We start from the raw sequence: 21,379 nt of genomic DNA on the forward strand, positions 1-21,379 counted from the left end.
GTAGGCGATTGGGTCTCTTCCCCCCCCCTCGTTTTTGCACTGCGCCTCACCCCTGGGGGTATGTTGGGGTGAGCGTCCCCATGCGTGCCGAGTCACTTTGATGAGGGTTGGTCACTCCCTCGTCTCCTTTGGCCACGTCCGTTTCCCCTCCCGCGAAAGGACTGGCACCTTGGCTGGTACTGCCAGTTTTTGCTGACCTTGCTGGCCGTGACTTTCACCCTGCTGTCTTTGCTGGAACGTCTGGTGCGATGCTCCCTGCTGGTTACCCCCTCTACCGTAGGGTCTTCTAGTTGGAGTGCCTCTTCTCATCCCCCTGAACTGTAGGGCCCCCATGGACCTTGCCGTCTCGTTTTCTTTCTTCAGCTGGGTGAGCTTTTCGTCCACTGTCGCCCCGAACAGTGTTTCCCCGTTGAAAGGGGTGTTTAATATGTTGCACTGCACCTCCTGTTTGAATCCAGAGATTCTCAGCCAGGCCTGTCTTCGTTCGGTGATCCCTATGGCCATTAGTCTGCTTGAAGTTTCCGCCCCGTCCAATGCAGTTTTAATGCATGAGTTGGCTATGTTTTTACCTTCTTCCACCAGGTGGGATGCTCTTTGGCGGTACTCTTCAGGGAGGTGTTTGACTAATTCCCCCCTCTCGTCCCAGTGCTGGTACTGGTGTCGATTGAGAAGCGCATTGGAGTTCGCCATGCGACAGTGCATTGCGGCGTTCCTTTCGACCTTCCTTCCAGTGAGGTCCATTCTCCTGCTTTCCTTATCGGGGGGTGGCCCCGAGGTCGCTGGCACGTTGGCCCTTCTCCTGGCCGTGGAAGTGATGGAGTCGGCAGTAACCGCTCCCTTGATGTAAGGCGGGTCCAGGGAGGAGTGCTTGTATTTCTTCTCCGTCCTGGGCGTGATGGACCGGCATGTTGCTGGCTCCTTAAAGGCCTCCTTCCCCTGGTTCATTACGCTTTGGAGCATGGGAAGGAACTGGCTCCTCGTCTGAATGGGGAGCAGGGTCTCGAGAAGGAAATCGGCTTTCGGCTTCTCCTCGTCCAGTTTTACCCCAAAGGCTGCTGCAGCACTCCTGACGACCATATTGTACACCCCGATGTAGTCTGGCGGCGAAGGCCTCGAAGGATACGTGTCCACGGGCTCTTCGGGATTTTCGGCGTCGATATCTTGCCAATCCAGCTCGTGAGTGGTTGATGGCGCCGAGCCGTAGAACGACTGCTGGTTGGCCTCCTCGTCTTCGCCTTCATAGTAGGTGCCTTCTTCCTTCGGCGTAGAATTCGTCCTGTTCCTCGATCTCGACAACGTCCGTCGACGGAGTCGTTGGAATTCTGAATTGTTTCAATTTGGCGTCGAACTCCTTCCTCTGAAGGATGCTCTCCATCTCCGCCTCGAGCCTTCTCTTCTTCTCCATTTCGGAGATGCTTTCGACGTCGACCGCGGCTCTTTGACGGAGCTTGCGTCGACGCTGGTTTGTCTTTCTGCGAACGCCCCGCTTCGTGGGCTGTTCGACGAACTCAGCTTTTCGGCGTCCTTCGGCACTAGGGAGTCCTTCTCGCAGAATCCGCTTGGCCTTTTGTCCATGGATCCACCCTTGGTCGTCGAAATTTTCAGCGCCAGTGCTCCTTTTGAGGCCTTTTACTCAGATTTTCGAGAGTCTGTCTCGGGTTCGAGGCCCTTTCGGGGGTTTTGAACTCGACGATTCTCTTACCTCATCAGGAGTTTTCGTATCAGTCTCTGCGACCGTGAAGACGTCGGGTCCTTCGGCGATGTTGTCCTCAGTCGGTGGAGAGGCCCAGATCGTAAAGCGACGGGGCCTTACCCTTGCCTTCCATGCTGAAGTTAGCTCTTCTCTGGCGTTCTCTCACCAGGAGCGTCTTCGGCGCGAAAGCTGAACAGGCGTTGCAGTCCTTGCTCAGGTGGTCGATCGGTAGGCAATGGTTGCAGACCGGATGCTGGTCCTTCTGCGCGAACTTGTGGTGGCAGTTAGGGCAGAATTTGAATGGTGTCTTGTCCATTGCGCTCAGAGCCTCTGAGTGCGCATCTTCAAAGGGCGTCGAAGAAAATTCCTGGGAATTCTTCCTTCTTAGCGTCCCGGATGAAAGTTATTCCTCTGTGATCTCAGTTCTTTCTCCTCAACGAAACTCGGGTTTTCTCTTTCTTCCTTCGATTAAGATCCTGGAGCTTCTCGATGACTATCCAGACCCAACGGCGGAAAAAAGAATCTGAAGATGGCGTCCCAAAGGTGGGACTTCTGCAGGAAGCACGACGACGTCACGAGAGGTGCACCAAATGGTGGGACGTCGACGCCCACCTGGGCTACAAAAAAAAAAAAAAAAAAAAAAAAAAAATTAAAAAAAAAGGACTACGAATCCGGACCAAACCACCAGATCGCGGAATAATGCACAGCTTAGTGAATCCAGAAAGATTCACGCTGCAAAACCATGCTTTCTACGCAAACATTTAGGACTATCAAATTACTCTATTTAGAACTTCATCCTAGCCATATTCTCGATGTGCCCCACTATGGAGATCCTGGAGTATTTTCTTAAAATTTCGATTTACATATTTTAACCTATTTATTTATAGTGTTTTATTAAGAAACATTGTACTTGTTGGCTTAAAACAACCAGCAGACTGTGGAATATTGGGTTAGTTAGGAGTTAGCTAGAAATGAAGATGGGGAATGCATGTTTATCACATCTAAAAAGAGTAGAAAAATATCAAAGGAGAGAAAATAAATGTAACATGGAGGGTAACGGAGAATGACTGAGGATTACAGCTGTATCATACTGATGCTCTTCAGACTGATTTACATATGGCCATGTCTGAATTGGGGTGGTGGAGTGAGCTGAAGAATGATGGATTAAACCCAGATCAGTTGACTGGGGGTGTTTGATTTGCTCAAACGCTCCGTCCATCATCCCCTTTGGTATCGCTTTGTTCGCCCTAAGTTGTCAGGGTATGCCCAGACGTGGGTCCCTTGCTCACTTTGGCACTGGATTCAAGATAGCCTGGCTGATGAGGGTTATGAACCCAAAAAACGGTCCCAGGATGCTTGTTTCCAGACCAGGGAAGACATGGCTTGGCAGTTCGGGCTGAAACGTTCCCATGAAGCACAGGGTCAGACTGATTTGCATATGGCCATGTCTGAACTGGGGTTGTGGAGCGAGCTTAAGAATGATGATGGATTAAACCCAGATCAGTTGACTGGGGGTGAGTGTTGATTTGCTCAAACTCTCCGGCCATCATCCTTTATGTTATCGCTCTTCACTTTGTTAGCAAATATATGCATGCTTCTGTATGAATGTATCAGCAAGGGCTTACCAAATAAATAAGACCGCTCAACGACATAAGAGAAGGCTGACCAGGTCAGGATGGGGTTAAGAAGCAATACACTGACGAGCGACTAGTGCTATAGCACACCAGTCATTAACAATTAAGAATTTTTGGCTCCCATAAGAATTAAAACTGGCAACAACCACCCACACCGAAGAGTTGGTCTGTGATGATTGAAGCAGGAGGTAATTAATCTACCCACAATACCATGCACTATCAACAAAGGAACAGACAAACACAGGAAAACATGAAACCAGTATTAGAGAGTAATTCAATGCTTGCGGATTAAACTTTTCCAACATAGCTAGTTTAGATTATTTCTTACCATCTCCCTGCATGTCGGAAGTCCATAGTGTCAGGTTATCACGTAACAACTGCATGATAAGAGTAGAGTCTTTGTAACTTTCTTCGTTCAGTGTATCTAACTCTGCAATGGCATCATCGAAAGCTGCTTTTGCCAACCTACATGGAGAAGCAAGTTAGCACTTGTTATAAAAGGCATCAAGACACTTTGCAAACCTTGAATAGATCAACAGCGCCTTCCATTATCTTCAAATGATTAGCAGAAACGTGAACTCTGACCATACGAGTCAAACTGGGTACAAAACGTGACTGTCAGATGCAGATATAGCCTGAATAAAATCAACACCTAACTCTTGAGAGTATTTCCTATATAGATTTGCATGGCAAATACAAATGCTCACAGACAATGAAGGAAGCAGAAGAAGGAAAATGGTACTTACCCAGTATGGATCTGTTCTTGGCATGTAGAGCTGTAGTCACATGCTGTGCATAAGTCTGCCATCTAGTGTTGGGCGACGTTTGCATTTTGAGTTCGAATAAGTCTTTTCCAGTCACGAGGTAGGTGACTCCTCCTTTCGGTGATAGTGCGCATTGGCATCGACTACATTGTTAGATTGTTTTCCCGCAGAAGGTGAGAATGGAGTTAGAGTAGAATAGAGATGTCCATGTGTAAGTATTTAAGATAGCACTGGAACAGGTACAGGTAACCGGGGAGGTGGGTGGGCGCATGTGACTACAGCTCTACATGCCAAGAACAGATGCATACTGGGTTAGTAGCATTTTCCGTTCGAGGCATGAGTGCTGTAGATACACATCCTTTGCAAAGACTATAAATGAATATGCTACTTACCAGTATGCATCTGTTCTTGGCATGTAGGGCTGCTGACATTCATATCTGTGCATAGATCGCCGCCTAGTGTTGGGTCCGGAGGATTGCACATTGTTGTCCTGGAAGAGTCTTCGAAGTATCCTGAGATGGGTGACTCCTCCCCTGGACCACAGTGCGCATGGGCATCCTCTCCATCCCCAGATTGTTTTTCGCCATTGTGGCAGTGATGGAGTAGATACAGGAAGTGATGACCATGCTATACAGTAATTCGGAGAGCTGCAGCTGCTACAGGCGCCGGGGAGGAAGGTTTACGATATGAATGTCAGCAGCCCTACATGCCAAGAACAGATGCATACTGGTAAGTAGCATATTCAGTTCGAGGCATGTGGGCTGCTGAATTCATATCTGTGCATAGAATACACAGCAGTACCTCCTATTAGCGGCGGCTACCCGTGCCAGCTGCAGAAGTCTGAAAAAGAGTTTTGAGAACAGCCTGTCCTACAGCTGCCTGCTGTTTTGAGTGTACATCTACACAGTAGTGTTTGGTAAATGTATGTATAGTGGACCATGTGGCTGCTCTATATATTTCCTGTAAAGGAATGTTTCCCAGGAAAGCCATGGACGCCCCTAACTTTCGTGTTGAGTGGGCTCGTGGTGGAATCGTTAATGTGCGTTTAGCTTTTTGATAACAAATTTGGATACATTTAACGATCCATCTGGCTATACCTGCTTTGGAAATGGCGTTGCCTTTGTGTTGTGGAGAGAAGGCAACGAAGAGTTGTTTAGTCTTCCTAAAGTTTTTAGTTCTGTCAATATAGTACATGAGGGCCCTCTTTACATCTAGTGTGTGGAGCATCCTCTCAGCGACATTTTGTGTGTTTTGAAAGAAAACAGGCAGTTCAATGGTTTGGTTCATATGGAACTGCGATATTACTTTAGGCATGAATTTGGGGTTGGTACGTAGTACGACCCGGTTTGCGTGAACTTGTATAAATGGCTTCTAATGGTTAGTGCCTGGAGTTCACTAACTCTTCTTAAGGAAGTGATGGCAACCAGGAAAGCCACTTTCCAGGTGAGGAATTGAATCTCACAAGAATGGAGAGGTTCAAAGGGTGGACCCATTAGTCTGGTGAGGACCAAGTTGAGGTTCCACACCGGTGCTGGGGGGTGCCTTGGGGGAATCACCCGTTTAAGTCCTTCCAAGAAGGCTGCTATTGCTGTTAAATGGACACGTATTGAGGTGTATGCCAGATTGCATCGGTATAGGTGTAATAGATAGCAGATTATGTTCTGAATAGATGCGTCTAGCGGGTTAATGTGATTGTTGTTGCAATAAATAACAAACCTCTTCCATTTGGCTGCATAGCAAGCTCTGGTAGTGGGTCTCCTAGCTTCCTTAATGATCTCCATACAGTCAGGTGGCAGGTTTAGGTAGCCAAACTCTAGGACTTCAGGAGCCAGATTGCCAGGTTCAGCTGTTGCGGATCTGGGTGCTGAATTTCTCCATGGTTCTGCGTCAAAAGCACGGGTTTGATCCGCAGCCTTTGATGCGGCACCACGGAAAGTTCCAGAAAGGTGGTGTACCATGGCTGGCGTGCCCATGTTGGAGCAACCAGGATGAGTGTCAGCGAGTGCGGTCGCAGTTTGCGTGCCACCAGCGGTATCAACGGCGCTGGGGGAAAAGCGTACGCAAATCTGCCGGACCAGTTCATCCATATCGCATTGCCCTGCGACTGTGGATGTGGGAACCTGGCGGCAAAGCTTTGGCACTTTGCGTTTTCCCTTGTGGCGAATAGGTCTATCTCTGGATGACCCCACTGCTGGAAGTACGGTTGGAGTACTGACGGATGTACCTCCCACTCGTGCATCTGGTGGCTGTGTCTGCTGAGCAGATACGCCATCTGGTTGTCCTTGCCTGGGAGGTGTTCCGCCATGAGGAATATGTTCCTCTGAATGGCCCACTTCCACATGCTCTGAGCCAGATGAGACAACTGTGGAGAGTGTGTTCCTCCCTGCTTCTGTATGTAGTACATGGCAGTCATGTTGTCCGTCCGGATCAACACGACCTTGTTGCACAGGTGTACTTTGAATGCTTTCATTGCCAGTTCCAGAAGGTTGATGTGCATCTTCTTTTGTTGTGTAGTCCATAGTCCCTGCACTGTGTAATTGAGTACATGAGCTCCCCATCCCTGGAGAGACGCGTCCGCTGTCAGTATTATTTGTGGAACAGGCTCTTGGAACGGTCGGCCCTTGCAAAGGTTTTGTGGATACCACCAATGCAGAGAGTTGTATGCCCAACCGCTCACCAACACTAGGTCTTTTAGTTGCCCGTGAGCCTGATTCCATTGACGTGCTAAGCACTCCTGAAGCGGGCGCATATGTAGTCTCGCGTGTGGGACTATGAAAATGCAGGAGGCCATCATGCCTATCAACTGCATGAACACTCGCGCCGGAAGGGAGTGTTGAGGTTTGAATTTTGAGATCAGCAGTTGCATGCTGTTGATTCTCACTAAAGTTGGCTGAGCTGTGGCAGCCAGAGTGTTGATTGTCGCGCCCAAGTACTGTTGTACGTGCGCAGGTTGGAGACTTGATTTTGGGTAATTTAGTGAGAATCCCAGATCGTGAAGAAGGTGAATGGTGTGGGACATGTGGGTGGCACATTGTTGTGCTGACTTGGCCTGAACTAGCCAGTCGTCCAAATAAGGGAAGACGTGAATATTTTGTCTTCGCAGATGCGCGGCCACTGTCGCCAGGCACTTGGTAAAGACCCTGGGTGCTGTTGTTACTCCGAAGGGGAGAACTTTGAACTGATAGTGATTCCCTTGAATAGTGAATCTAAGGTATTTCCTGTGTGAAGGGTGTATTGGTATGTGGAAGTATGCATCTTTCAGGTCTAGCATAGCTAGGAAATCCCCCTGACTGAGTAGTGGGAGAACCTGTTGGAGGGTGAGCATATGGAAATGCTCCAATATACTATATATATGTTTAGGGGTCGCAGGTCTAGGATAGGTCTGAGCGAGCCGTCCTTTTTTGCGATCAAGAAGTACAGAGAGTACACCCCTGTGCCCTGCTGGGCGATGGGCACTACTTCTATGGCCCCTTTTGCGAGCATAGCAAGCACTTCTTGCTGGAGTAAATCCAAGTGTTCGGCTGACATAGGACGGTGCTTTGGTGGTATGTTGGGTGGAGTGGAAGTTAGTTCCAGACAGTACCCATGTTGAATGATGTCCCTGACCCACCTGTCCGTGGTGATGTTCTTCCATGCGGACAGGAACAGCTGGAGTCGTCCCCCGACAGGTGTTAAGTGGTCGGGGGGTAGGGATAGGGCGTCACTGTTTGTTCTTTGGGGAGGACCTGGTGTTGCCATATCCACGTCCCCTGCCCTTGGTGCTGGATCCACGATATCCACCCCTGTTGTTTTTGTCGTAGGTGGTTTGTGTGCCACCTTTAGCATACTGTTGTTGTGACCCCTGACCCCTTGACGTTCCCCTATTTCCAGTGCGACGAAAGGAGCCACTACGGAATTGTTGCGTTTGTAGCGCCCCCATAGATTTGGCAGTGTCTGTCTTTTTTTATTTTCTCTAGGGTAGTGTCAACGTCTGGGCCAAATGAAAATTCCGTGTTAACCGGTAAGTTGAGGATATTGTTTTGGATCTCGGGTTTGAAGCCTGAGATGCGTAACCAGGCATGGCGTCGCAGCATGACACTTGTGTTTATTGCCCTGGCCGCTGTGTCAGCTGCGTCTAGGGCGCATTTTATGGACGCATTAGTGAGGAGTTGTCCTTCTCTAATGAGGAGTTCCGCTGACTCTTTATACTCCTCTGGTAGATGTTGGAGCAGTGACTCCAGCGTGTCATAATGTGACCTGTCATAACGTGCCAGGAGTGCCTGTGTATTGGCAATGCGCAGGATATTCGCTGCTTGTGCTGCAACACGTTTGCCCGATGTTTCAAGGACCTTTGACTCTTTGTCTGGGGGAGGAGCATCACCAGTCGTCTGTGAGTGGGCTCTTTTGCGAGCGTTGGCAACCACCATAGAGTCTAATGGCAACTGACCCCTAATGTATTTAGGGTCACCAGGTGCAGGCTTATATTTCTTTTCAATCCTGGGGTTTAACACCCGGGCTCTTGTGGTGTCCTTGAAAATGTCTTTGGCAGGCTTCAGAACCCCTTTAAGCATGGGCAGAGTCTTGATAGTCCTTTCTGAAGATGCGAAAGTGTCAAGCAGGAAGTCCTCCTCAATGGCGTCAGAATGTAGCTCCACCCCATGATGAGCAGCAGCCCGTTCGATAAGGGCATTAAATGCGGCCGTGTCCTCTGTAGGAGACGTTTTAATATTGTAGAGTTGCGCATCCTGAGTATGTGGCGTGATACTTTGGTCTGTGGGGTCATCCCATGCCTGATCAGGGTCTTGTGGTTCATCGGGATCTGCGTCCCCGGGGTAGATGGTATCGTCCCCACCATATTCCTGCATCGGGTCCGATGCAGAAGGGGTAGGAGAAAAGGACTGCAGATCTAGTTGGAGGGGATGGAAGTGTTCTTGTAGCACTGGTTCCTGCTCCGCCGGTAGCTTGCGTTTAAGAGGAATTTTGTATGGCACCTCTTCCCTGACTGGCGTTATTTTGCGCTTGTGGAGCATTAGCCTGCCAGTGTCGGCGTCGATAAATTGTGGCCCTGAAGAGTCTTGTTCTGTTAGGCCAGAGGTGGTGGACTGTGTGTGGAGGACACGTGTCCGAATTTGAAATAGTTTCGGTGCCGATGTCGGTGGCAGCCCAAAGGTAATGTTGGTGGGCTCCGAGTGCACTCTACAGGGTGAGGTAGTGTCGGGACCGGAGGTAGAGTGGAGGGCTACCCGGTCACGGATGCGTTGTAGAGATGCAGAGACCTGCTGCACAGCAAACTGAGATGGTGGTTTGGTGGGCATCTTGGTAGTAGGCGTGGAGGCCGACCCCGACTTTTTTGTCAGAAGGGGGTCACTGGTTTGAAGGGATGCATCGATAGTCGACGTAGTCTAGGACTTATTCGGCATCGGTGCTTTAGGCGTCGACGTAGCCGAGGCGGCCATTTTGACTGCGGAGGTTACAGGCTTCGGTGTCGGCGCCGAAGGTGTCGGTGCCTTGTGGTGCCCGAGGGCGCGCTTCTTCTGTGCGTCGACTGCGTCTGCTGCGGTGAGTTCGGCGCCGAAGTCTCTGTACGCGTTCGGAGCCGACTACTTTTTTCGGCGTCGGCGCCGGGGCAGTGGACTGTTTGACGCCTTTGATCCGACCACCACCAGTTTCACTTTAGATTTTGAAGGGACTGGAGCGATGGATGTGTTTGGGTTTAACAACCCGGTCGTCTTTGGTAATAGTGGCTCTTGCATAGTGTTCGATGCCGGGCCGGAAGGCGGGGCCGAGGAACCATGTATTAGGTCTTGGGTAAGGCCCGAAGGCGATACCTCGACCGGAGCCTGACGACGATGTACAATTTCGGCCTCCGTTTCGACGGATTGGCCTAGCTCCTCGGGAGAGCCGTCTTCTTCGCCCCCATAGGCTTCGAAGTCCCCTACCTCGTCGACGGCTTCTTCACGTCGAAAGAGCACTTCGTCATCGTCGTCCGATTGGGAACCATGCTATGAAGCGGGGCTAGATACTATTTCTTCCACGCTCTCGGCGTCCTCGTCCTCGGTGCTGAATATATTGGTGGGTGCGGGCGCTGCCTGCTGCGCCTCGAGCCTCGCTGCCCGTCGGTTCCGCAGAGTTTTCTTGGATCGGAACCGCGCGCAGGCCATGCATTTCGATTCGTCGTGATCCGGCGAGAGACATTTATTACAGACTGGGTGGACGTCGATGTGAGGGTACTTGGCGTGGCACAACGGACACCTCTTGAACGGAGTCCTCGATTCCATCGTCGATCGAGCGTCGAAGTTTGGACCAATTCGGTTCGAAAGTTGGAAGAGGGTGTGGAGCACTAGAACTAGTAGTCGACACCGAACGGTAACTGTACCGACGAAAACTATAGGCCTTTTGGCCTAAAACTAAGTATTCCGAAGTTGAGCTAAGATAGATGCATCCGAACCCAATGGCGGAAAAAAACAATCTGGGGATGGAGAAGATGCCCATGCGCACTGTGGTCCAGGGGAGGAGTCACCCATCTCAGGATACTTCGAAGACTCTTCCAGGACAACAATGTGCAATCATCCGGACCCAACACTAGGCGGCGATCTATGCACAGATATGAATTCAGCAGCCCACATGCCTCGAACGCAGTATTACCCAAAGCGGTGGCTAACCTGTAGCTGTTGCAGTTGTTTGGAATAGTGTTGAAGTACTGCTTGGCCTACATTAGCTTGTCGTCGTGCTAACACATCTGCACAATAGTGTTTGGTAAATGTGTGTGGCGTAGACCATGTAGCTGCTTTACATATGTCAGCTACAGGGATGTTACCTAAAAAGGCCACAGAAGCCCCTATCTTGCAAGTGGAATGGGCTCTAGAGGGTATAGTCAAAGTACTTTTGGATTTAGCATAGCATGTTTGAATGCATTTAGCAATCCATTTCACAATACAAGATTAAGACATAGGCTTGCCTTTGTAAGGTGGCGCAAATGCTACAAATTGTTTTGTTTAAGTCCTTTGTTCTATCTATGTAGTACAATAAAGCACTTTTTACGTCTAGCGTGTGAAGAGTGTGTTCTACTACGGTATCAGGTTGAGGAAAGAAAACTTAACTCGACCGTTTGATTTATATGAAAAGCAGAAACTACTTTGGGAAGGAACTTTGGATTGGTCCCAAGAACGGTCCTGTCTGTGTAGCTGAAAGAAAGGTTCTTCTAGCGTTAATGCCTGTAGGTCACCAACTCTCCTTAGTGATGTGATCGAAATGAGGAAAGCGACTTTACATGAGAGAAACTGTAAAGGGCATTTGTGTAATGGTTCAAAAGGTGGACCCATGAGCCTTGTGAGGACAATGTTGAGATTCCAGACTGGGGCAGGAGGAATCCTTGGTGGTATTACCCTTTTTAAACCTTCCAAAAAGGCCTTGATTACTGGTAGTCTAAAGAGTGACAGATGTTGCCTATTGTCTAAATATGCAGCTACAGCGTCAAGGTGCAAACAAATAGACGTGTAGGCCAGTCCCGTTTGTTGTAAATGTAACAAACAGATAATGTTTTGTATAGTAGCATCTATAGGATTGATTTTGTTGTTGTTACAATATACCACAAATCTTTTCCATTTTGCAGCATAGCAAGCTCTGAAGGTAGGCTTCCTGGTTTCCTTTAGAATATTCATACTGTCTGGTGGTAAATTTAACTACCCAAACTCTGACTTCAGGAGCCAAATCACTAAATTCAGTTCTTTGGGATTTGGATGTCTGATTTCTCCATGGTTCTGTGTGAAGACTGGAGTTCAGGCATAGTTTTTGATGTGGAACTAGTGACCGCTCCAACAGGGTAGTGTACCATGGTTGACGAGCCCATTAGGGAGCTACCAGATTTAGTGTGAGGGATTTCTGCCCAAGCTTACGAACCACCCATGGAATGAGCGGGAGAGGCGGATAAGCGTAGGCAAATAGCCCTGACCAGTTGATCCATAGGGTATTGCCTTTTGATTGCGGGTGTAGGTATCTACAGCCATGTTTGGGCATTTTGCGTTTTCGGCTGTGGCGAATAGGTCTATTTGTGGAAATCCCCACTGTTGGAAGCACAGAAGGAGAACCTGGGGGTGAAGTTCCCACTCGTGAATTTGTTGCCGTCTTCTACTGAGGAGATAAGCAATTTGAGTGTTTACTCCTGTGTGATGTTCTGCCAGGAGATAAATGTTGTGATGGATCGCCAGGTGCCAAATGGTTTGAGCAAGTGTTGACAGTTGGGAGTGTCCCCCCCTTGCTTCTGCACATAATACATTGCTGTCATGTTGTCCGTCCGGACTAAGACAGTTTTGGCTACAAGATGAGTCTGAAAAGCTTTTAGTGCTAGGAAGACAGTGAAGAGCTCCAGATAGTTGATGTGGAGAGTTTTGTGCTTGTTGCGCCACAAGCCTTGTATTGTGTAAAGTTTGAGAAGAGCCCCCCCCAACGTGTTAGAGAGGAGTCTGCTGTGAGTACGATTTGTGGAACAGGATCTACGAAATACCAGCCTGCTGATACGTTTTGTGGGTTCCACCACTGCAGAGAGCGATGTGTACGGCAGTCTACCAACACTAGATCGGTTACCAGTCCCTGTGATTGATTCCACTGATGTGCTAAGCACTCTTGTAGGGGGGCCATGTGAAGCCTTGTATGGGGTACAATTGCTATGCAAGACACCATCATTCTCAGTAATTGCATGAATACTCTGGCTGGTAATTAATGGTTGGGCTGAAACTGCTGAATGGCAGCTTGAATATTATGTATTCTGGATACATTGGGAAAGGCTAGAGCTTGGACTGTCTAAAGTGGCTCCTAGGTAAGACTGGATATGTGAGGGATGCAGGTGAGACTTTTGTGCTTTGATGTTGAAGCCAAGCCGATGAAGTAGATCTACTGTGATGTGTGTGCCGCAGACAGTTTTGGTGAGTGCTCGCATTGATGAGCCAGTCTAAGTAGGGGGAAGACGTGAATTTGTCTTCTTCCAAGGTGAGCAGTGACTACTGCCAGGCATTTGGTAAAAACTCTGGGCGCTGTTGTCACTCCGAACGGATGCACTTTTAACTGATAGTGCTTGCCTGCTATCACAAATCTGAGGTATTTGCGGTGAGCTGGATGAAGTGTAACATGAAAATATGTGTCCTTTAAATCTAGAGCAGACAGTCTGCTTTTTGTAAAAGTGGGAGTACTTGTTGGAAGTGTCACCATGTGAAATTGCTTTGACAGTAATGGTTTAGCTCTCAGATGTAGAATAGGTCTTCGGGAACCGTCCTTTTTGGGGATGAGAAAGTAGAAGCGAGTAAACCCCCGTGGTTTAATCAGGGATAAGCGTGGGCAAGTCATGTTGCCGCTATAACCTACTCGGCAAAAACCTCTGGAGGGAAAGGACTGGTTGTTACCGTTGTAAGCGGAGGTATTTTGATCTGGGGGTGTGGTTTTGGACCCACCTCTGCATGAGGAGCAACAAAGGAAACCTGTGTTGCATGCATCGACTCCATTGTTGGATGGTTTTCCCGCAGAGGGTGAGAATGGAGTTAGAGTAGAATGGAGAGGTCCATGTGTAAATATATCATTAAGATAGCACTGGAACAGGTATATGTAACCGGGGAGGTGGGTGGGTGCATGTGACTACAGCTCTACATGCCAAGAACAGATGCATACTAAGTAAGTAGCATTTTCCGTTCGAGGCATGTGAGCTGTAGATCACGTGCTGTGCTAAGACTATACAGCAGTGCTCTCCCAAAGCGGTGGCTAACCTGTAGCTGTTGCAGTGGTTTGAAAGAGTGCACGTAAAACTGCTTGGCCTACATTAGCTTGTTGTCTGGCAAACACATCTACACAATAGTGTTTTGTGAATGTGTGTGGTGTAGACCATGTTGCAGCTTTACAGATGTCATCTATGGGAATGTTTCCTAAGAAAGCTATAGAAGACCCTAGGTTGCGAGTAGAATGCACCCTAGGGGGAATTGGCTAAGTTCTCTTTCCTTTTGCATAGAAAGTTTGAACGCATTTGACTATCCATTGTGCAATACCCGATTTAGAAATGGGATTGCCTGTGTGGTGCAGCAAAAGCAACAAAGAGTTGTTTAGTTTTACAAAAAGGTTTTGTCCTCTCTATGTAATAGAGTAATGCTCTTAACATCCAAGGTGTGTAGAGCACGTTCTCCCACAGAATCTGGTTGAGGAAAGAAGACCGGTAGATTGGTTGATGTGGAAGGCAGAAACAACTTTAGGTAGAAATTTAGGGTTAGTGCGAAGAACCACTTTGTTTTGGTGAGAAAGCCGTAGAAGCCCCCAGTTTTCGAGTAGAGTGCGCTCCAGGGGAATTGGTAAAGTTCTTTGCTTTTGCATAACTTGTTTGAATACATTTGACTATCCACCGTGCAATACCCGATTTGGAAATGGGATTGCCTATGTGTGGTGGAGCAAAAGCAATAAAAAGTTATCTAATGTTACGAAAAGGTTTGGTCCTTTCTATGTAATACAGTAATGCCCTTTTAACATTTAAAATGTGTAGAGCACGTTCTGCCACAGAATCTGGTTGAGGAAAGAACACAGGCAACTCAGATTGGTTGATGTGGAAGGCAGAAACTACTTTAGGTAGAAATGTAGGATTAGTGCGAAGAAGCACTTTGTTTTGGTGAAACTTTTAAAATGGTTCTTCTAAGGTTAATCACCCACTCGCCTGAGTGATGCGATAGCAATGAGGAAAGCAACTTCCCAAGTGAGGAATTTTAGTTCACATTTATGTAAATGCTCGAAGGGTCGACCCATTAGCCTGGTAAGGGGAATATTAATATTCCACACTGGGGCAGGTGAAAGTCTAGGAGAAATAACTCTTGAATCCTTCCATAAAGTCCTTAATCACAGGTACTCTGAAAAGGGACAGGTGTTGTCTATTTTGAAGATAAGCGGCTATTGCAGCGAGATGTAAGCGTATAGATGTGTACGCTAAATTTGAACGTTTTAAAACGTAGTAGATAAATGATATTTTGAATGGAAGCATCAAGTGGGTTGATATGGTGGTTATTACAATAATTAACAAACCGCTTCTATTTTGCTGCATAGCAAGCTTTTGTAGTAGGTCTTCTGGCCTCTTTAATGATATTGACAGTCTGGTGGAAGATTCAGATAACCAAACTGATTTCAGGTGCCAGACCGCAAGGTTGAGGGGTTTGGGATCTGGATGCCTTATTTCTCCATGGCTCTGCGTGATGAGACTGGGTGTGAGATGTAGTTTTTGATGAGGAACTACTGAGAGTTCTAACAGGGGTAGTGAACCAGGGCTGGCAAGCCCAAGTTGGAGATACCAGGATTAGTGTGAGGGATGTTTGCCTGAGCATCCGAACCACTAGTGGAATGAGTGGGAGAGGCGGAAAAGCCTAAGCAAATATCCCTGACCAGTTTATCCATAGAGCATTGCCTTTGGATAATGGGTGTGGATCCCTGGAGGCAAAGCTTGGGCATTTTGCGTTTAGGTGTGTGGCAAACAGATCTATGTCTGGAAAACCCCACATCTGAAAGAACGGGAGGAGAACTTAGGGGTGAAGTTCCCACTCGTGGACCTGCTGTCTGTATCGGATGAGGAGATCTACAATTTGATTGTTTACTCTTGGGAGGTGTCCCGCCAGGAGATACATTTTTTGATGAATGGCCCATCTCCAAATGTCCTGTGCAAGGTGTGACAGTTGGAGAGGGTCTCTCTCCTGGTTTCTGTATCTAGTACGTTGCGGTCATGTTGCCTGTATGCATCAGGACAGCTTTGACTACCAGGTGAATTTGGAAGGCTTTGATGCGCTAGAAAGATTGCTAGCAGCTCTAGATTATTTATATTGAGTTGCTTTTCTTTCCGACTCCATAATCCCGGAATTGTGAGAGTTTGGAGATGAGCTCCCCAACCATTGAGCGATGCGTCTGCTGTTAGCACGGTCTGTAGAACTGGGTCAATGATACGCCGCCCTTTTGAAAGGTCCTGTGGATTCCATCATTGCAGAGAGCAATGCGTGCGGCGAACCATCAACATTAGATCTGTCAATCGACCCCGAGACGGATTCCACTGGCGTGCTTAACATTCTTGAAGGGGACGCATCTGAAGTCTTGCATAAGGAACTATCATGATGCAAGATGCCATCATTCCCAGTAGTTGCACGAATACCCGAGCTGGTAGTGAGTGATCGGGTTGAATTTTGGAAAGGAGAGCCTGAATATTGTGAATTCTGGCTACATTGGGACAGTCTAGAGCTTTTTGAGTATCTACAGTGGCCCCCAATTATGTTTGTGTACTGGAGGGTTGAAAATGGGATTATGACAGATTGACTGTAAAGCCGAGGTGGTGTAGTAAGTGTACGGTTGTTTGAGTGTGCTGTAGACACTTTGTGAGAGCTGGCTTTGATGAGCCAGTCGTCTAAATATGAGAAGACATGAACATGTGGTCTTCGCATATGTGCAGCGACTACTGCTAGGCATTTGGTAAATACTCTGGGAGCAGTAGTTACTCCGAATGGAAGCACTTTGAATTGATTGTTGTCCCACTATTACAAACCTGACGTATTTGCGATGAGCGGGATGTACTGGAATATGGAAGTTGGCGTCCTTTATGTCCAGAGTGGACAAAGTGTTGTAACAGAGGAAGTACTTGTTGGAGAGTGACCATATGGAAGTGATCTGATTGAATGTATAGGTTTAATTCTCTGAGGTCTAATATAGGCCTAAGAGAACCGTCTTTTTGTGGAATTAGAAAATAGAGAGTATTCCCTTGTCCCCTGATATTGTAGTGGGACTGGTTCTATAGCTCCTTTTTGCAGAAAAGATTGGACCTCTTGTTTGAGTAGGTGTAGATGTTCTGGAGATAGGTTGTGTGGTCATGGTGGAATGTTTGGAGGGCTGCTGGTAAGCTCCAGGCAGTAACCAGATTAGATAATTAGTAAACCCCATTTGTCTGATGTGATTGAATTCCAGACTGGGAGAAATTGAGTAAGACGTCCCCCGACAGGTGTTGAATGATCGGGAGGAAGGGGAAACAAGTCACTGCTTATTCGTGGCTGGGGAAGCACGGGGTGTTTTACCACTTCCTTTGCCATGGTTTCCCCGAAAACCACCTCGAAAGAAACCTCTGGTAGAGGGTGATTGACTATTGCCTCCATGTGAGGTAGAGGACCCTTCAGTAGGTGTGGACTTTCAGCCTCCCCTGTAAAAGGATCAGCAAAATGAGCCACGGTTAGATGGTGTTTGTAGCGCTTCCATAGACTTGGCTACTACCTCAGTGTCCTCCTTCATTTTTTCTAATGAAGTGTCCACTGCAGGACCGAATAAATGCTCCTTATTAAAGGGTAGATTTAAAATGCTTGAACCTCCGGCTTAAAACTGGATATTATAAGCCATGCGTGGCATCAGAAAAGGATTCTGGTGTTAATAGCACGTGAAGCTGTATCTGATGCATCTAGCGCACACCTGATTGAAGTATTGGAAGGAATATGCTACTTACCAGTATGCATCTGTTCTTGGCATGTAGAGCTGCAGATCTACACACTTTTGCATCGGCATCTGGTGTTGGGTCCGGATGTTTACACTTGTTTTTGTCCTGGAAAGTCTTTGGAAGTCACGAGGTATGTGACTCCTCCTTAGGATCATAGTGCGCATGGGCATCAGCTCCATACTCAGATTGTTTGTCGTCAGCAGGGAAATTATGGAGCTTTGTAATAAACAGGAAGATGCCCTTGTATAGTGGATTTAAATAAGATAATACTGGAACAGATAAAGGAAGCCAGGGAGGCGTGTGTAGATCTGCAGCTCTACATGCCAAGAACAGATGCATACTGGTAAGGATTAGTTACTTACCTGTAATCCTAGTTCTCTTCCAGGGGTATCCTCATCAAAGTCATAAGCATTAGAATATTCCCGCCCATGTGCGGGATCCCGGAAACAGTATATTATATGTGCCCCACATATATATATCCATACATATATACCTATATGTATACACAAGCAATTGCAGCCCCTAAACCCTAGAGCTGAACCATGCTGTAAGTAATTTCCACTACACATAAGAAAATAGCATTATAAACATGAGAAACAACATTATAACTTGTTTGGAAACTGTTTTAATGCTTAGAAAACAGCAGAAATTCTTAGAAAACACTGAAAGCATAGGAAGCTCCCAGGCTGCATTGCAAATACCCAGTCTAAAAAGACTGAAAAGCTAACTCATAGCTGCATAGCAAAAAACTGACACCGTGCCTTTAAGGCACACCTGACCCCCACCTTCCCATCATGCCTCAGGGGTGGCAGTTAGGTCAGTTGTTCTTTGCGGAGACTGAAAAGTCATGGCACAAAGAAAAATAATAACCTCTGAAAACTAACACACCTTTGCCCGGGGAGGCGGGAGGGTTGCTTATGACTTTGATGAGGATACCCCTGGAAGAGAACTAGGATTACAGGTAAGTAACTAATCCTTCTCTTCCAGGGGATCCTCATCAATAGTCATAAGCATTAGAATAGAATAGCGAGCCTCACCTCATCCCCCTGCGGGCAAAGGAAAGAAAAACAGAGAAGGAACAGAATGCTCAGATAGCTCAGCTACCCAAACAGGTTCCTCAAGGAGGCTTGGCCTACTTGGGCATCCGCCCTGGAATCGGATTCGAGGCAGTAGTGCCTGGTAAAGGTGTGGACCGATTTCCAAGTGGCCGCCTTGCAGATCTCTGCCATTGGAACGTCATGCAAGAAAGCTACTGTGGCCGCTTTCCCCCTAGTAGAATGAGCCTTAGGGGCCAAAGGTAAGGGCCTTTTCGCCAGCTGGTAGGCTAGGGTAATGCAGGAAACAATCCATCTGGAAATGGATCGTTTAGCCGCTGGGAAGCCTGTTCTCATGGCGCCATAGTTGACAAACAGCTGATCCGTCTTCCTAATGCTTCTGGTACTGGCCAGATAGAATTTAAGTACCCTCTTGAGGTCTAAGGAATGGAGCGACCGCTCAGCCGGGGTTGCTGGATTCGGGAAGAAGGATGGCAGAGAAATGGACTGATTAATATGAAAATCAGACACTACCTTAGGGAGAAAGGATGGATGTGCCCTTAAGACCACTTTGTGCTGGTGAAAAACTGTGTACGGTTCTTTAGTACACAGAGCCTGGATTTCGCTTACTCTGCGTGCCGATGTAATGGCTACCAGAAAAGCGACCTTCCATGACAGATGCTGTAAAGAAGATTTGTGGATCGGCTCAAAAGGTGGGCCCATCAACTTGGATAACACTAAGTTCAACTCCCACGGAGGCGAAGGGTTTCGAACAGGGGGGTAAACTTTTTTCAACCCCTGCAAGAAGTCCTTGACCACCTGCATCTGGAAAAAAGAAGGTTGACTTGGAGACCTCCTGTAAGCTGTAATGGCAGACAAATGGACCCTGATGGATGCATACTTCAAGCCTGATCTAGCTAAGTGAAGGAGGTACGGAAGGATGACGTCCTCCTGCCCCTTTGTAGGATCATGGTGATTCTCCCTACACCAAATGAAGAACCTCTTCCACTTAAACGCATGAGACGCTCTTGTGGAGGGTCGCTTCGCTTCCTTGAGAATATGCATGCAGTCAGGCGGTAGACCTAAATGTCCGTATTGCAGGACCTCAGGAGCCATGCTGTTAAGTTCAGTGAGGGAAGGTTGGGATGCAGAATCCTCCCGCCCATCTTGGACAGCAAGTCCGGCCTACAAGGCAGCCGCCTGTGAGGTCGAACTGAGAGATGAAGAAGGTCCGGGTACCACCACTGGCGCGGCCAGTCCGGAGCTATGAGGATCATCTTCATGTCGGATCTGAGCAGCTTGGATAGCACCTTTGGAATCAGAGGCAGGGGCGGAAAGGCGTAGGCAAATGTCCCTGACCAGTCCATCAAAAGAGCATTCCCCCTGGTCCCTGGACGGTGGAATCTGGACGCGAAGGCGTGGCATTTTGAATTTTCGTCGTCTGCAAACAGATCGATGTCTGGACGACCCCACCAACGGAACAGGTCCGCCACCACGTCGTCGTGCAGCACCCAGTCGGGCTGATCTTCGAAGTGCCTGCTGAGTGCGTCTGCCTTGATATTCAACTCCCCTGGAAGGTGTACTGCCACCACCGAGAGGTTCCGGGCGAGCAGCCAGTGCCAGATCGCCTGCGCCTCCAGGGAGAGGGGGCGTGACCGAGTCCCGCCCTGTTTGTTCAGGTAAAACATGGTCGTGGTGTTGTCGGTCTGCACCAGGACTGAGTCGGTCTCGATTGCTGGGAGGAACGCCTTTAGAGCAAGGTGGACTGCTCGAAGCTCTAGCATATTTATGTGGTAGCCCTGTTCTTTTGCAGACCACTGACCTTGTATTTGGAGGCACCCCATGTGGGCCCCCCATCCTTGTAGCGATGCGTCCGTCACCACCGATTGCACCGGAAGTGGCTGGTGAAACGGGACTCCCACCAACAGATTGTCCTGACGAGTCCACCATGCTAGGGAAGATTTCGCTACCTGGGAGAGAGAGATTCGATCTCCCCAACGGCCTGTGGACTGATCCCATTGGTCCTCCAGAGCCTGCTGCAAAGGTCTCATTCGCAGTCTGGCGTGGGGAATTAGAAAAATGCAGGACGCCATGGAACCCAGCAGAGATGCTACCTGCCGAGCTGACGGCCTCCGCATCTGCTGCATAAGCCTGCATTTCCTCTTCATTGAAGATAGTCTCTCCTCCGAAGGATACGCTCTTCCCGCGCTTGTGTCCAGAACGGAGCCAAGGTAGTGGATGGACTGAGTGGGCTGCTGCACGGACTTTGCCATGTTGACGTGAAGGCCGAGTGCAACTGTCTCAGACAGATTTGGAAGTCTTTCTTCACCTGCTGCTGGGATGGAGCCTTCAGCAACCAGTCGTCTAGGTACGGGTAGACGAAGAGACCCTGCTTGTGTAGGCAGGCCGCCACCACTGCCATACATTTGGTGAAGACTCGCGGAGCCGACTTGAGTCCGAATGGGAGGACTTTGTACTGGTAGTGCTTGCTTCCAACCACAAACCGCAGGTACCTGCGGTGATGTTTCGCTATTGCAATGTGAAAGTACGCATCTTGGAGGTCCACCGAACACATCCAATCTCCGACTTGCAGATGTGGACATATTTGGTGAAGCGCCAACATACGGAACTTCTCCTTGACGATGACTTTGTTTAGGAGACGAAGGTCCAGAATCGGCCGAAACTTGTGCTCTTGATCTTTCTTGGGCACCAGGAAGTACCGGGAGTACACTCCTTTTCCGACCTGCGAAGGAGGAACCCTTTCTATGGCTTGTTTTTGCAGAAGGGCCCTCACCTCCTGTTGG

General features: G+C 48.3%; 1 protein-coding gene across 9 annotated transcripts in view; it reads right to left on the bottom strand.

Moving 5' to 3' along the window:
* YWHAE (tyrosine 3-monooxygenase/tryptophan 5-monooxygenase activation protein epsilon) overlaps positions 1 to 21,379 on the bottom strand; it is a 202,761-nt gene that overhangs the window by 55,410 nt on the left and 125,972 nt on the right. For 4 of the 9 annotated variants that reach the window (XR_014980012.1, XR_014980009.1, XR_014980010.1 and 1 more), the window contains exon 5: positions 2,425 to 3,792. Coding sequence is in view for 4 of the 9 variants with exons in the window: in XM_085649041.1 (XP_085505167.1) it covers positions 3,656 to 3,792 (137 nt within the window). In the remaining 5 variants the exon portion in view is untranslated. The remainder of the gene's footprint in view (positions 1 to 2,424; positions 3,793 to 21,379) is intronic. The other 5 variants (XM_085649041.1, XM_085649043.1, XM_085649040.1 and 2 more) reach the window with 2 other exon arrangements.

The sequence above is a fragment of the Triturus cristatus genome, chromosome 3_2 (assembly GCF_964204655.1).
Source record: "Triturus cristatus chromosome 3_2, aTriCri1.1, whole genome shotgun sequence".
Lineage (NCBI taxonomy): Eukaryota > Metazoa > Chordata > Amphibia > Caudata > Salamandridae > Triturus > Triturus cristatus.